Source organism: Urocitellus parryii, chromosome 10 (genome assembly GCF_045843805.1).
Source record: "Urocitellus parryii isolate mUroPar1 chromosome 10, mUroPar1.hap1, whole genome shotgun sequence".
Lineage (NCBI taxonomy): Eukaryota > Metazoa > Chordata > Mammalia > Rodentia > Sciuridae > Urocitellus > Urocitellus parryii.
Window position 1 is genome coordinate 60,588,967 of NC_135540.1, and position 16,533 is coordinate 60,605,499.

Here is a 16,533-nt window from a genome sequence, read left to right on the forward strand (position 1 = left end):
GCTTGATTTGTAATCTCTTTTTCTATAATGTTAAATCTCTATATAGGAATGTGACTACAGGAGGGTGAGGCATTGCCTTTCTTACAGTGGGTATCACTAACGTGTAATTCAGCCCTAAAAGAAATCTTGACATGCTCATGTGTGTTAATAAGTATTTAACATGACATGATTGCACCCTTGAAAAAAATGTTATGGATGATTTTCAATGTTCCTGTGGACAAAACAGCATAATAGTTAAATAAAAGTTACATAATTATATGAAGGTTATTAAACTTCCAGCATTTGCCATTTTATATATGGTGTTTATTCTCTAAAGTGCACTATCACCACAGCATAGCAGCACAGTGTTTCTTCCATTATTTTTTTTTAGGATAATTTCAATACAAAGAGTCAATAAGGTTTCCTTGAGAGATATAATGAAAGCCAAGCTCAGTAGCACACATGTGTAATACCAGCTACTCAGGGAGGCAGAGGCAGGAAACTTGCTAGTTCAAGGCCAGCCTGGAGAATCTGCCTCAAAAATGAAAAGGGCATGAAGATGTAGCTCAGTGTAGAGTGCCCTGGGTTCAATCTCTACAACCACAGTTCAAAAAAACAGAGAGAGAGAGAGAGAGAGAGAGAGAGAGAGAGAAATAAAATTAAAATGTTGATTTTATTTTTTTGGTCTTCCTTCAACAATTATCCCTGTAATATTGATTGGTATGCTGCTCATTTGATGTGTACCGTATACATGTTCAGGATTGTAAAGAAGAAATGGAACACGTCATAACCTCTATCAACATTAATTCTGCAAATGTCTGGCAGGTTTAGGAGATCTGAGTGGGAAAAGTAAATAAAAATGGAGGTGATTATCCAGATATATTTCAGCCAAAAGAATGTTTTCCTTACACTATTTAAGACAAAATAGTATTGTTTGTATGTGAGTTCCAAATAATCCCATAATTTTTCTCCTGCATGAGTAGATGCAGCCTGCACAGTTATCTGCTTTATAATTTCATAGTCAGAGCTTCTTAGGCCTGAACTCATTTCTTGAGGGTGCTTTTGAAGAAGATTTACAAAATCATATCTATTTTCAAAATTGTAAGCTGAAATTGCTTTGCCTGTGCAGATATGATGACCCAAATCTATGCTACAAAATGTCCTTTTAAAATATGCAATCATCTGATTTATCAACTGATCTAAATACTAATTTTCCTTCTATTACTTTAAACAGATTTACATGTTACAAAGCAGGAGAAAAAGCATCAAGGAAAAGCCAATAAGACATTGTGACTTCAATATTCTAATAAACCATGCTGGGCTTCTATATTAAACAGTCTCTCTGGGTAAACAAGCTCAATTTATGATAATTAAACACTACCCTTGCATGGCATATTTGCAATGAATCAATAAACTGCATACATGCACAGAGAACACTGTGAATTGTTTCCACTAAGATGCTAATAAAACATCAATGCAAAGTCCTAAACAAAGCATTTAACTCACTGCATAAAAGCACAAATAGGTATAGATGGTGGTATTCTTTTAATACTAATACCAGCACTACTTAGTAGTATTTTTGTCTTCACTGCAAGACAATTTCATACACATTGTTTTCTCTACAGTTAGTACAATCCTAATATTCAGAAAAGGAAAGTCAAAATTTGAAGGTGAGAGTAAAAATTGGTGAGAAATAACGGAGCACAGAGTAAGTAGTAATGAACACAAGTCCCATTTTGTGAACCTGTTGAGAGGCTTAGATTGAACAGAAATTTAACTGTGATTAGAGAGTTATGAAAAAAATGCAAGCTTGATTGTGAATGTTTTAATGGATATTTGGCCAAATTCATCTTAGTATTTTCAGGTAAAAATCCTACAAAGGATGATCAATAAATTTCTTTGAGGGTATAAAATTCCTCTCCCATCACCAGATGTTTTTCAAAGGTAAATAATAGGTGCAAAAGTCTCCAATACCTTGACCACTCAAAATTTTTAAAATACTGCCCGCTATTATTAGTATTAGTATCATCATCATCATCATTACTGAGGTATGCTCTCACTTGGGCTGTGCTGACAAACAAGATGCACAGTCATACTTAAAACAATAATTATGGTTTCTTGTACTGAGTTGAAAAAGTCAATTCTCTTTCTCTTTTGTCCTTGATTTTAATAGTATTTACCAAAGTAAACGAGCTCATTGATTTTGGATTTGGCTTCTCATATAATGCACCCAAGTTTTTCCCATAATCAATCTGGACATTCTGTTTCTCCTACTTATGGAACATTTATAATCCTATGTCCTATTTATATGTAGCTGCCTGAGAACACAAAGCTCCTTCTTACCTGTATGGTAAAACTTCCCTGAAAATCCAAGGTTGAAGGTAAAATTTGCAACCTGAGTGCGCAGTAAATTTTGAGTCTCTAGTAATGCCTGAAATAAATAAGAAATTAACATGATTTTAGAAAAATAAATATGAAGTTTTGGGATGCCTCTTTTGTCAATGTGTGTATCAGTGAAACAATTTGAGCTTTGTTGGTTTTGGGGTTTTGATGGAGACTGTTTTGTGGTATTCATATTTCAGGTCTTATAACTATTATGGTTATTATTTTTATTGAAGGTTAGCAAATTATAAAACAGTGAAGTTCTGAGCCCATTATGCATTGCTGAAAGGCAATTCTCCAACTGCACAGCACTGACATCATTTTTCATTTTGTGTGAGACATTTCTTGAATTTCAGATTATTATATTTCTTTTCCTTGAGGAAAAATTTTCAGAATTGTTGGGTGTAGACAAGTCCTATATATGGCAGTAAGAGATAGGAGGGAACTTTTGTATGAACTACAATTTAGTATTTTATTTAACTGTGCTACCTCTCACATAATTTTTAAAACATAATTATTGAGTTGAAAACTTGAGTTTTTACTCTAAAAACTAAAGAGCATTGTACATTTTATAAGGCATTGCTTTCAAATCTAGATCCATGAAAAGAACACATAAGACTAAATACCCTTATACTACCAATTCCATGAAGAAATGTTCCCTAAACACAAACATTTCTCTGATTTCTAGACTTGAGATTGTACTATATGAATTTCTTGTTTGTAGACAGGTGAAGAACTCACTGATAGTAATTAGCTAGAATTAGTCATGCAATTTTTTTTGTCAGTCTCTCCAGTACTATTATTCCTATGTGAATACATGCAGCAAAATCCAGAAGTCTCACATCCCAGGGCTTTTTGCTGGCTTATTGGTCTGCTTACTGATTCAGAATGCTTTTCCTATTTTTAAAGTGGATTTTAAAAGAGGACTTACTTTGTTCTAATGAAAATGAGAAAGTCATTTTAAACTAATACTAACTTTTGGTTACCTCTATCATTTGTTAAGGTGAATAAAGATCCAGAGGTTTAGACAATTTCTTTTGCTTTATTTAGTCACAGTGGATAAGTGTTTGCTTCAAAAATTTGTGAAACTATTTATTCCTTTAGTCCTGAAAACTAGTTTAATTTTGAAGAACAAAGAAATGACCAAATAACTAAAAGACTGATAGACTACACAGTCAGTGATTGTTTGAGACCATAATTATACTGCATGTAATGATGGCCCATCTTTTTTAAATTTTATCAAGTATATAGACAATGGAAAAATAGACCCATTAGTTTAATGTATTTCTATGAAATATTCAACAACATTTTCAAAAAGATCAAACTAAAGGTTAAAAAAAGGATAGAGTTAAAAATAAAAAGAATGGAACTAGTTGAGCTTATTGGTAAATACTATGGAATATAGCCTTAAAATAATAAGACCATGCATTATTTTTTCTTTTAATGACTTCTTTTTTTTTTTGCTTTTAGATACTTTTTGTTTTAATGAATGTTCATTCTCAGAGTTCTATATTTGAAAGTATATGTAAATATATATATATATATATATATATATATATTTACATACATACACTCCCTTCCCTTCCTGTATTCTAATACTATCCACTCATATTTTTTACTCAAAGTTCTTGAAGTCATTTTTTATTCTACATTTATTTATCCATCATCCATTCTTTCTCGTTATTCTTCATCCAGTCTTAAATACAATAAATATTAACTGTGGATTTCTTAAGCATGACCCGTCTAACCTGAACCTTACCACCCAGAGAGGGAAATAGATATGAAGTATAGTCACACAAATGTGTAATGGCAACTCTTGACAAGGGCTACAAAAGAAATCTCAATAATTCTGTGAAAGATGTTAAAAGAGGACCTTAGATTGGGGAGTGCACCTACATATTTGGTGCTTTCTTAGGGGAAATATAATAAATCAAAAAATCTGTGTTTCCCACATCAACTTGCCATTACCATAGGCAGGACCTTACTACTATTTCTTAGGACTTTAAGATACCATCATACTATCATGTTCAACAGTGTTTCCATCTTTCATTTACAGTTTCCTCTATGCTATCTCACTTTCTGGGTTCATGCTAATCTCTCAAAATTCATTCACTCAGGAAGGCCATTTATTTAAGATTCAACATTTGTCAGTCATTTCCCTTCTCTAATCCTTTTCTTTATCTGTGAAATGGTACTGTAACAAATACTTATTTGATACTATTATTTTGAGGATTATATCATAGAGCCAAGTATTTATCTAAGCATGTGCTGCAGACAAAGAACTCCATAAGAATTGTCACTGAACGCTGAATATGTCATTCCCTACCTATTGGTTAGGTATCATTGGTGTCTCCACATTTCTAACTAAACTACATACATTGATTCTTCCCCCAAACTATCACACACTCTGGTCCCATTGAGTTATCCCCACCTCCACATTTCTCCATACCATTTCTCACTTTCTCCCCTTTGCCTAGAAAGCCTCTGTTGGTCTTCATCACCTTTCCCCAAACCTCACCCATTCTTTAAATCTCGGCCCAAATGCCATATTTCTGGATGAAGCTTCGCTAATGCTTCAAACGATTGCCTTTTCTTGTCTCCCTTAGGAAATTTCTAGATCATTTTTAAAGATTTCCATAATTTTCTAGTTTGCTTCACATACTTTGTATCTTATTTCTCCCTCTAGTCTATAAGCACCCTCAGGTTGATCAAACCTTACTCATTTTTACATATTCCATGTTACTCAGTGAACTTTTTATATATGTGAAAGATATTCAAAGTATGATAAAAACATGTATTAAACACACAGCTATAAACATAGTTTCATTTATTTTTATTTTTACCATTTTCAATGGTAAAAATGATAAACACAATTCATAGGACATACCAAAAATGATATCAGAATAATATAGGTAAAATATTACTTTTTTCCAGCATGTTTTATGATACTGAAGTCTTCTAACTTTATTTTATAGATCTATTAAGACAAGCTCAAAGAGACAAGGCTGGATGGAGTTTCTTCCACTGGTGCTAATTAGTTATATGAAAAATTTGACAGATTTTTTCATTTTTAAAAGAAGTAGAAATGTGTAGTTGCAAACTACCAACAAATAAGCTTGATTAGATGAAATGGATAAAAAGGCAATTCTTAAAATGTTCCAAGTTTTCTTCTTCCAGTAAATGTTCCTTAGTTTTAAACATCAGATTAAGGAATTTTCTGTGTTTTTCAATGATAAAGAGAGAAACAAATAGCATTGAACAAATATAAATCAATCCAATTTTGAAAAATAAAAATCAGAAATAAGTTTGAGAAAAATGCTAAACTATGAACATAAAAGAAGAAAATGGGTGAAAAAACATTATTGAAATACGGGGAAAGCTAAAACGTTAGAAGAAAGATCAGAGCAAGAAAATATGAATACAAAATAAAGAATACTAAAGCATAAGAAAACTTTAAAAAACCTTCTTTTGCAAAATCTTGCTAATGAACTGTAAATAATGTCTCAGTTTTACATAAAAATCAAATGATAAAGCTTAGGAAATATTTGTAAATACACTTTTCTATGCCTGAATATTTTGTGAGTATATTTAACTAACTTTTGAAGATATATGTAAAAATGAAATATATTAAGACTTGGACAATAAATACAATTTATTATCTTTCATAATTTGCACATCATAAAAATAATACAAATGAATTTGGATTTTTCTCTTACATTATTTATGAAGAACTTACTTGATTGATTGAATGTTAAAGGGAGTAAACACATAGCTAGCTAAAGAAAAAAGCAGATCATTATTTTACTAAACATAATTTGCATTCATTCAACATTCTTATAATGAATCCCTTAGTGTTTCATAAAAGAAGCTCAACTTTGCCCTTACATAAGTACACACTGTTAAGGAGGATGATGGTGTCAAACTTTATGTTGCAGAAAATCTTCTCAAGGAGATTGCTCAAATTGTCAATTCTAAAGGCCCACTTGAAAATATTGATTTATACTGTCATTGGGCCCAGGAATATGTATCTCAGTATAAACTCCAACTGGCTATAAAAAATGTCAAGCAATTGTTTTGAAGTTACCCATAGGACATGAGTCACCATAATGCTTGTAAAATACCTCTTCTCAGGCTCATCATCTGGGGATTCCAAATTTGCAAGCACAGGAAGGAATCTGTCTTTTAGGTGTAGGTGGACACCACACAATGCCTTTATTTTTATGTGGTGCTGAGGATTGAACCCATGTCCCACCCGTGCTAGGGGAGCGCTCTACCGCTGAGCCACAGTCCCAGCCCAGGAATCTGTCTTTTAACAGTGGCTCATAGGACTTCAAACTAGAGATTATTTTCCCCGAAGAACTTGGGAAAATATTGAGTTAGTGCATTATTTATATTATTTTCAACGTATGTTGCATACATCTTAATTAATTTTCATTTTTAGGTTGTTACTTGATAGTATTAATATTTTCCCTAAGTGTATTTAATTAATAAGGCATAGATGCCTATATACATACTTTCATATAGCCTTATGTTTTCAAAATTTTAAAATCAAATATTTCATGGTAATAGTGTTTGCTTTTGCGTCTTATATAGTCATTTATTTTACTCAATAACTCGATAAAATTGAATCTTATGATAGCTCAATCTTCAAGGGGTAATCAAAAACAATATTTGTTATATTCTAGGTTTAACTCAAGGAGGAGGCCAAAATTGAGCATGCTTGCCTTAACACTCAGTCCAGACTTAACAACCTCAGGCCCAGTGCAGTAACTCTGTTTGAAATGGAGTCAGGAGTCCATGAATTTTTGTTCAGAGACTATTATTTGTCAATGTACAAATAAAGATGAATAGATCCAACCCAGGCTGAAATATGAATCTTTTAAAGTTTGCCTTTGAATGTCCCCACCTTTCTTCTTGCTCATTTTTTTTCTTTAGAAGCAATCCCCTTCTTCTTCTGTTAAACTGTTATTGCTAGTCAAAGAGGAAATTATCTGATGAGTTTATGAATCTACCAAAACTTAGATTTGGTAGATTATAGCAACATGCTAGGTCTTCTAACATAAGTTCACATTAAATGATTTAGATTAGATTGTGGGATGAATGAATGGACAAATAGCTTTGATGATCATACTGAGCAAATGTGGAGGTCTTTCATGAAGAGAAATGCTGAAATCATGCTCAACTGAACAAAAATGTGCTGTGCCAAATACTATCTTGGCATTTCAGAGCAATTCATTCATGTGTCTTTTTACCCATCCCTTAAGTGTTCCAGCCCAATCTTTTCTCTCTGGTTAAAGTCTCCTGGCATCTGAAGGTCACTGTCTCTGGGATCTCTTCACTCTTCATGCCCTTCTTCCTTTATTTATTCACTCATTGAATGGTTCAGTATTATTAAACCCTTGCTATGTTTTGGTACTTTCCCAAGCACTAGGGATACCGTGGAGGTAGTAACCACAGTATCTGACATTATTGAGCTTTAACCATATTAGGTAGTGAGAAACACTCTACTTGAATTATTTCTTTAAATCTTCCCTTTTATTAACTTTATTTTACAAGTACAGAAAATAAGGCACTGCAAAGTGCCTGACAAAACAAAACTGCTAAATTTTCCCTTTTCATGGAGCTTGTAGTCTTTTGGGGCACACAGATAACACACATTGCAAAACAATCAAATTGATGTCTAATTGCACATTGTTATTAGTGTTGCAAAATATGATGTTAGCATATGACATTGTTGAAAAGTAAACAGAGTACCTAGTTTCAACAGGGTATGCAAGGAGATTAATGAAGACCTCTCTAAAAAAGTGGCCATTTTATTGAGATGTGAAGAATAAGAGGCTGGCCATGCCCATATTGGGGACCTGGGAGTCCACCTCAGACAAAGGGATCAGTGAGAACAAGGTTTGGTGAGAATAAGACCTTGACATCTTATTAATACAATACTCTCTGCTTTATTTCACACAAAATATAATTTACATTTTAAATTGATTCATCTGAGTACTAGCTCAGAAGAAACAGGGGTTTCATTTGGAAGACCTTCCGAGTAGCTTTTGTAAAAGTTACTAAAAGCACAGTTTCTATTGGTAGTATTAGAAATGTAAAGAATTAAGTGTTGTGAGTGTTGGTGATGCAGGAAGTGAGGTGGAATGTGTTTCATGAATGATTCAGGTTTCTGGCATTTAATGCAGTGGAGAAGAGTTGGGAAGAGTTTGAAGGAAAAAAATATATCAGTACTTTCACTGCTACTCTAAAAGTTTCTCCCACAGTGGTATGACTGTGTTGAAACCTCTACATCACTTAAAGTAGGAAAGAGTGAGCTTAATGGCATTGCTTTCAAATCTTTGTTACCCAGGATTAGAGAGTAAATTCAAAAAACTAATTACCCATGTAATGTATCTATGCATTCCAGGGGTGGTCTCATAGAATAAGTAATGCTTTTTGCATACTAGAAGGTTAATCATTGAAACTGATTAAACATACTAGCAAAGAGAAGAGAAAAACTGAAAATTGGTTTGACCTTGTAAGATAATATTAACTCGTGTCACGTATGTGAAGAGTTTGCATTTTCTACTTGATTATCAAAGAACACAAGAAAGGTTATATAAATCATTAAATTTAAAGTGCGTTTATAGTGTTGTAAATTTTATTTGATTCCATCAGCAAAACATTTCACGTGTCTTTGTCTCCCTTCCTAGTGGTTTGATGGATTTGTCTTGTGCCCTAAACTTTGTTACAGGAGAGTTTCTTGTACACCTCTATGTTGTACAGAATTCTAATTCACTAATATCTGCCCATTCTGAAAGTGAGATAGGTCTTTGTTTATTTTCTGATTACCACTCTGATTCTCTCCCTGGGACCAGAGAATTTCCTTAAGAATGGTGGGATATTGTTTGGATCTTATTAGCCTCAATTTCCCCTTCAACTGTATTCTTGGTTTCAATCCATGTAGGTCATTACAAACTAAGATTGTTGCTATGTTTTAGATATGAGGTGTCCCACAAAAGCTCATTCATGAGACAATGCAAAAATTTTTCATAAGTGCAGTGGTTAGATTATGAGAGATATTACCTAATCAGTGGATTAATTCATTAATTGATATGATTAATTAATTAACTAATTAATTGATATGGATCAACTGGGTGATAACTATAGGCAGTTAGAATGTAGCTGGAGGAATCAGGTCACTGGGGGGCATGCTTTTGTGGTTTATATTTTGTCTCTATTGAGCAGAAATCTCTCTGCGTCCTGGTTGTCATATCCTCCTCCTTTCTTTTGCCATGCCCTTCTGCCAGGATTCTCTGCCTGAGAACTATGAAGAACCATGCAGGACCAACCATGACTTGATTCTCTAAAACTGAGCCAAGATACACCTATCCTCTTCTATTTTGTCCTTTTCAGGTCTTTGGATCACAGCAATGAAAAGCTGATTAAACAACTGTGCCCAGTTCTCTGTACCTCTGTCCCATCTGTGTTAGTTTTCCATTCCTTTGACAAAAAAACTCAAGATAATCAACTTAGAGGAAAGAAAGTTTTATTTTAGCTCAGGGTTTCAGAGGTCTCAGGTCATTCTTACTTAGCCCTGCTTTGAGTCTATGGTGGCATGGTGTATCATGGTAGGAGGGTTTAGCAAAGGAGGCCTATTCACTTGGTGGAGTCAAGAAGCAAAGAGAGACAAAGGAGCAAAGATTTAGGAAGGGTTCAGGCTTTCAGTATTCCCCTCAAGGGCCCTCTTCAATGAGCTAACTTCCTTCCAATAGTCGCCCGCCACTTAAAGGTTTTAGCATCTTCTTATAGTACCAAACTAGGAAAAAACATTAACACATGGGCTTTTGAGGGACATTCCAGATTCAAACTATGGCACCAACCCAGTTGATTGAAATTTTAAATCAATTAACTAAATTTGAATTAAATATAAGTTCGTTATGACCCTTAAAATGTATTATTTAAGCCACTAGTATCTCTTTTATAAGTTGATTCCTCTAATCCTGGTCTTTAACTCTGTTATTTAATTTAGTCTCTCTATAAGTTTTGTTTCCAAGTCTTCACCATGACCTATAAGAATTTTATTTTTTAGAGAGAGAAAGAGAGAGAGAGAGAGAGAGAGAGAGAGAGAGAGAGAGAGAATTTTTAATATTTATTTTTTAGTTTTCAATGGACACAACATCTTTATTTTATTTTTATGTGATGCTGAGGATCGAACCCAGCACTCTGCACATGCTAGGCAAGCGTGCTACCACTTGATCCACATCCCCAGCCCAAGAATTTTTTTAAAAGATGTAAAAAGAATCATGTATTGCAACTTCAAAGTTCATTGTTTCTGTGGTGTGACTATTTCCTTTAAAGTTGTTATAATGTAATAACAAAACCAATTGTCTTTTGCCTTAAACTAAAGTATTTAAGTAAATGATAGAGTAATAGTGAGGTAAAGCTAGTTTGTATTTAGGATTTTTGTGGGGACAGTAAAAGAAACTAGCTACTGCAAGCATAATGACTAAAAGACAGCTTCAGAAATAATAAGAAATCAAATAGGAAGGGAAACATACGTACATACACACACACAACACACACACACACACACACAAATAAGAAAATAAGGAAGTCAAAATCTACATTGGATAAGAGTAGGAGCCAAGTAGTTTCTAAAGATTGCCAGCGAATCTCATAAGAGTGTGTACTGGATTGAAGTTCTTTGTGCTAGGTTGGAACTTGAAAGTGGAATTGAATCACTCTGCATAATTTCAGATGCTGGGTAGGAGGCCAACTTGATGGAGATATCTTTGTACTGTTTGTGGATACTCCAGGGCAGGTCCTGATCCAGTCACCACCTTCAGAACTGGTTTGGGGTGTATGGAAGTTTGGGGTGCATTCTACACTGGGCTGTCATGGACAAAATGACTGCATAAGGGAATAGTCAGTAAAACAGACTTTCTTAACATAGAAGAGTGTTTTCTAAAGTGTGGCTTATGATCATTAGATCTGTGAAATATGATAACTCTGTGGAAAAATAATTCTATGTTCTACATGCTTAAGAAACACACTATTATATATCATTTGGGAGGTTCTTGGTGCTTATTAACATGTTAACACCCTTTAGTAGTAAATATCCTGTACTTGATTTAGCTTAGCTTTAACTATCAATCAGCTACACCTACCCCTACTTGCTCAAGTTTCATTTACGCTCTTTTAAGAAAAAAATCATTGCATGACTGGTTAAACCGTGAGGATAGAGGTGTTTTCTTGGGTCACATAATCCTTTATTTGAATGTAGTTTCCTATTTATTATACAATGCAAGTAGCAAAATATAGAAACTTGATTTTATATAAAATGTGATTTTGTGTGTGCATTTATTTATATAATCACATTAACTGTCTGTAAGAGACTTGTACAAAATTCATTATTCCAGGATTTTGCTCTCTCTAAAGAGTTTCAGATCAAGATCAATTTTGTAATATTATGGAATACTGAAAATACATTTAGAAATAACAATTAAACTTTAAGTAAATATGATGATACCTTTCTTGGAGCCTCTTTTCCAGGTGAAAATTTTTAAAAAACAATTACAAAACTGTTTTCATTAACAAAATTACTTCTGAAAGACAAATATATTCTTAAAAATAATTCTTAGTTTATTTTTAGGCCTTAGAAAATATAAGCCTCCAAGTCAGCCACCTCCTTACCAAGTCACTGGCTTCCATCCTTGGGTTTACTCTTTTTGCCTTGGTTCATGGATGGCACCTCCATTTCTTATTGTCTTTCCTGTCTTCTCTTAGTACAAGACCAGGTTGGATTTACAATAATACTTGCTGACAGAGATATTCAATAATTGTTGGGTAATTGCTTTCCCTCATTTCATCTTGAGAAATACTCCTTGCTCACATACTGATGAGGAGTATCTTTAATAGCAATGTCTTCACTTATTAATTGTATTTTTAGTTCATTAAATGTTATAACAATTCCAAAACAATTCTTGATCACAGAAAGAATACTTTCTATTCTCACTTTTATATAACTAGTTATATAGAAGCACTGTGGAAATGTCTGAATTTTGTGACAGATTTTTAGGGTCTTGGGCTATGAAGACATCCTTTAGAGATTCCTTGCATAGCTTTGGCAGCTATTTTTTTTCCTATAATAATTCTATTAGAAAATGTCCTGGAATTGCAGAAGAGTTCTATACATGGTAAGTGTTTAGAATTTTAATTTCAAATTTTATCTACTATAGTCATTTGCTTTAATATGAAAAAGAAAAAAACATACTTTCACATCAGTATTTTTGATTCCTGCCCTACAACAAAGAATATATTACTGATAGTACTAATAGTTGTGTACAGGAATAGTTCTGATAGTGCTAATAGTTGTGTACAGAAATAGTTCAATTGAATTATATAAAAAAGTAATTTGAACAAAACAAGTCATTGACCTTGCTCAGTATTTATGTATTGCAAAACACATACATGATAGGTGGTAAATATATATTTTATGTACCACAGTGAATATATCTCTACTTTCTAAATAAGAATGGTATCTATTTTTAAACATGTATTTTTATTAATAGAGGAACCAACAGGAGACATCTCTCAGAAAATTTGTTGTTATTATCAGAATTTAATGCATTGATATAGTAAAATATAAATGATGCTTTTCAATAGTATCATTTTATTAAAATAGCATAAATACTTTAGATCAAAAATTAGAAGTGTCAAATTAAATATTTTAATCAATCCCCTGTGATTACTTAGAAAATAAAACAAAGTAACCATTATTGACTATATAATTTAAAATATAACTATCATTAAAGAATTTTGAATGTAGTTACTATAATAGCATAAATTCAGTAATTAGTAAATATGAATTTGTTTAGCAGCTCAGTTGAGAAAATCTTATTTGCAAACACATTTACCAGTAGGGACCAAATAGAATGTAAGTAAATACCACTGCATGACCTTCAGGAAACGTACTTCACCAAACATTTATTAAAGCACTTCTATCTTTCAAGGAAGCTCCTGGGTCCCGCTAATACACTGTGCCCCTTAAAAAAGACAGATGGATGGATCAATAGATAATCTCCTGCAGGTGTAATTATTTTTGTTTATTTTCTATGTTTTATTTCTATGCTTTATTTTCATAATAATATGTTTTCATGTCCATTTTACCATAACTGAACAAATGTGGATTAGTTCAAATTTTTACATATATATTCTTGAAAAATTTCATTGTCTTCAAAGTTGAATATTTTGCAAGCACACATTCAGATATATACAACTTTAAATATGTATCCCAAGAATCATTTCCAAAGACTAAATATCAAATTATGAATCAACATATATTATTTGAGACATTAAAGCTTATTTGTTGTTTAAGCTCAAATACAGTAGAATTTTCTCATTGTACTGCTACCAGTATAAAGATAATGTGCATTTCTAGGTTTTTCTCTAAATTCAAAGAAAACCTTATTATGTGTGTAGTCATGATAAGTTATGAAAAACCATACAAAATATATTAAAATCCATGGCAAGGCATAGTATTTTAAGAAGGAATTTTCCTGTACTTGGTAGATGAGTCAACTTCTAGAAAGTCACTCCATCTGACAAAAACTCAGGAGTTTCAAAAATAAAATATCCTGTGAGATTTTGTTGTCACTTCCCCAAGCTCAACCCTATTTAAAACCTAATTACAATTCACATTTAAAACAAAACAGGCTGACATCACCTGATAAACACCTACTAGTCTACCAACTCTGATTCCCTGTGGATGAGGGGAACCTAGTGAGATGCTTGTGAAAAAGAAAAACAACAAAATTGCATGAATGGTTTCAGTTTTCTGGTACTGACCTCATTTCCCAGCAAAAGCAAGGCAACATTCAAAATATTCCTATGTGAGCAGTATCCTTTGTAATTACTTGACATACACCTTTCACTTTATATTTTTCCATAAAGGAATTTGCTGTAATTTAAGATTTCCAAACAAGTGGAATATATTACCTTGCTTGTATATTCAAGAAATATTTTTTGGAGAATGGTAGTTTAGTTGTGCTAGGTACTGGGGATTCAGCTTTGAACAAAATAGTTTTCTGCCTACAAGTGTACCTTCTAATGGCTTGACAATAATCACATACATTTCTAATGTGAGTAGATAAGCTGAATGTAATGGGTAGACACTAGTGAATTTTGAGCAGAAATTTTATGTTTACAATTCACTCATGTATGTGCTTGATGTATGAAGGATTGACTGGGTCAGAAGAGGATAAGTATGAAGGAAGGAAACATTTAGAAGGAAGAAAAAGCCTAATTGAGAAATGAGTGCCTTGGAGTTTGTGGTAAAGTAGGAGGAAAGTGATCTGAATATAGTTTAAAGATAAGGGTTCTAAGATGAATTACAGATTGAATGCAGGTTGAGAGAGAGTTAAATGTGGTGTGTGCTGACTCCTGTTTTGTTCAGATCTTGGGTATTAGATGAACATTGTTTCAAAATTACCAGCTGCCTTGTTTATTCAGAGTAAAGTATCTCTTCAAAATCTCCAACTTATTATTTGATGTGTTGGTTTCATCTATGTAAAGCAGGTGTTAAGTGCCCCCCCCCGACAATTTTTTTTTCTTTTTTTTATTTCATAAGAGCTCAAGAAGTATAGAATGAAAGCAGACTTACAGTGTTTTGGAGAAATATTTCTCTAATGATTTTTTTTTATTTAAGAAATATATTAGATACTTGTTAGCTGTAGAAGAAACATAGTGAAACAAAAACCCAACTTTAAGGTATTTGAAACCATGGAAAATTAGAAGCTTATTGTTACCAATATTTTAATGTGAATATTGTTACGTAAAACTCCGTTTTCTAATCATAGATCATTTAGTGTTAGAAAAAAACAAAGTTTTAGGACTTGCAGAAACAATATTTCTAATGCATCTGTAAGTGAAGTACAGTAACTCTTTTCAAATAAGTTCTTAAGGAATTCCTCACCCAGAAGGTTATCAACTACTGGATTGTTAACATTACTGATTCGATAATATGACATTGCAAATATCTCTCATGTTGTGCTATGAATGATATAGTCTCTTCTAAAAATCTTACATTCCACATTATTTTAGTTAATCTCTAGAATTACAGTTAGAGATTTCAAGTCCCTTTTATTCGTCCTAATTACCACATCTATTAAGGAAGGCAGATATTTTTCTACAATATCCTTGTTAATTACCAACATATCCCACATTTACATAATACACTTTTTGGGGCACTTTCTGTGGTAACATTTCATGGTTAATAGGAAGCAATTTGCTTTCCTTTATTAAGTGCATTAAAACTTCATGCCCTAGACATCATTGATGGTAAACATTTGATTCTGCTCAAATTTAATGCACCGAGGCATTTTGCTGTGCCATATTAGGTTTATTTATGTGCTGTGTTCTGCATTGTTAGCTGCTAATGAGACTTCAACTCTTATTGCTCTAAGGCCTGAACACTAACCTCATTTTAATGAGTTCATTATTTGCTGTCTTCTGAAAGGAAGACAACAAATTTTCCTTTTAATTAAAGGTCAAAACACCTCTGGTGAAGGAAAGGAAGAGGTTATCAAACCCTAGGAGAAGCTGAGAGATAGCTCTTTCAGATTTTGAAGCCAGGCAAAGTTAAGATAGACTGGGATAGGCCATTTTTTTCAAGAATATAGACAGTCAATCAATCTCTGGAGACCAAAGTGCATCTAAATTTAAGACAAATGAAAACACTACAACATGATAGTTGATGTGCCTAAGACTTTGTAAAAAATGAAAGTCAGCCAAAGTAATTAAAGAGGCTTTACTCCTAACCAAAAGGGCCATGTGGATCGATACCACTGCAGGAGCAAGATTCCTCTTTTGCATGACGAATGAGTTATAGGGTGGAGAGAACAGATGCCATATGAATTGAGCCAAGAAAAACCATTCTCAACTGTTTTATCATAGAAAGTGAAGCAAAGGGAAATCAATATTTTGGGCAAACTACTTTTAGTAATGTAAAAGATACATGAATTCAATAAGAATATGTATATTCAGATGAAATGAGTTGCAAAACGGTGACATTCCTAGGAATATCAATTGTTATCTGCATTTTCAGGCTACATACAGCTAACCACAAGAGAAAGGTGAAATTTCAGTGAGGTATAGCCGTATCATAACAGAAAGGACACTTAGCTGACG

At 33.0% G+C, this 16,533-nt stretch overlaps 1 protein-coding gene across 1 annotated transcript in view; it reads right to left on the bottom strand.

Moving 5' to 3' along the window:
- Ndst4 (N-deacetylase and N-sulfotransferase 4) overlaps nucleotides 1–16,533 on the bottom strand; it is a 226,577-nt gene that overhangs the window by 122,886 nt on the left and 87,158 nt on the right. The window contains exon 2 of the mRNA XM_026389690.2: nucleotides 2,323–2,410. Coding sequence (XP_026245475.2) covers nucleotides 2,323–2,410 — 88 coding nt within the window. The remainder of the gene's footprint in view (nucleotides 1–2,322; nucleotides 2,411–16,533) is intronic.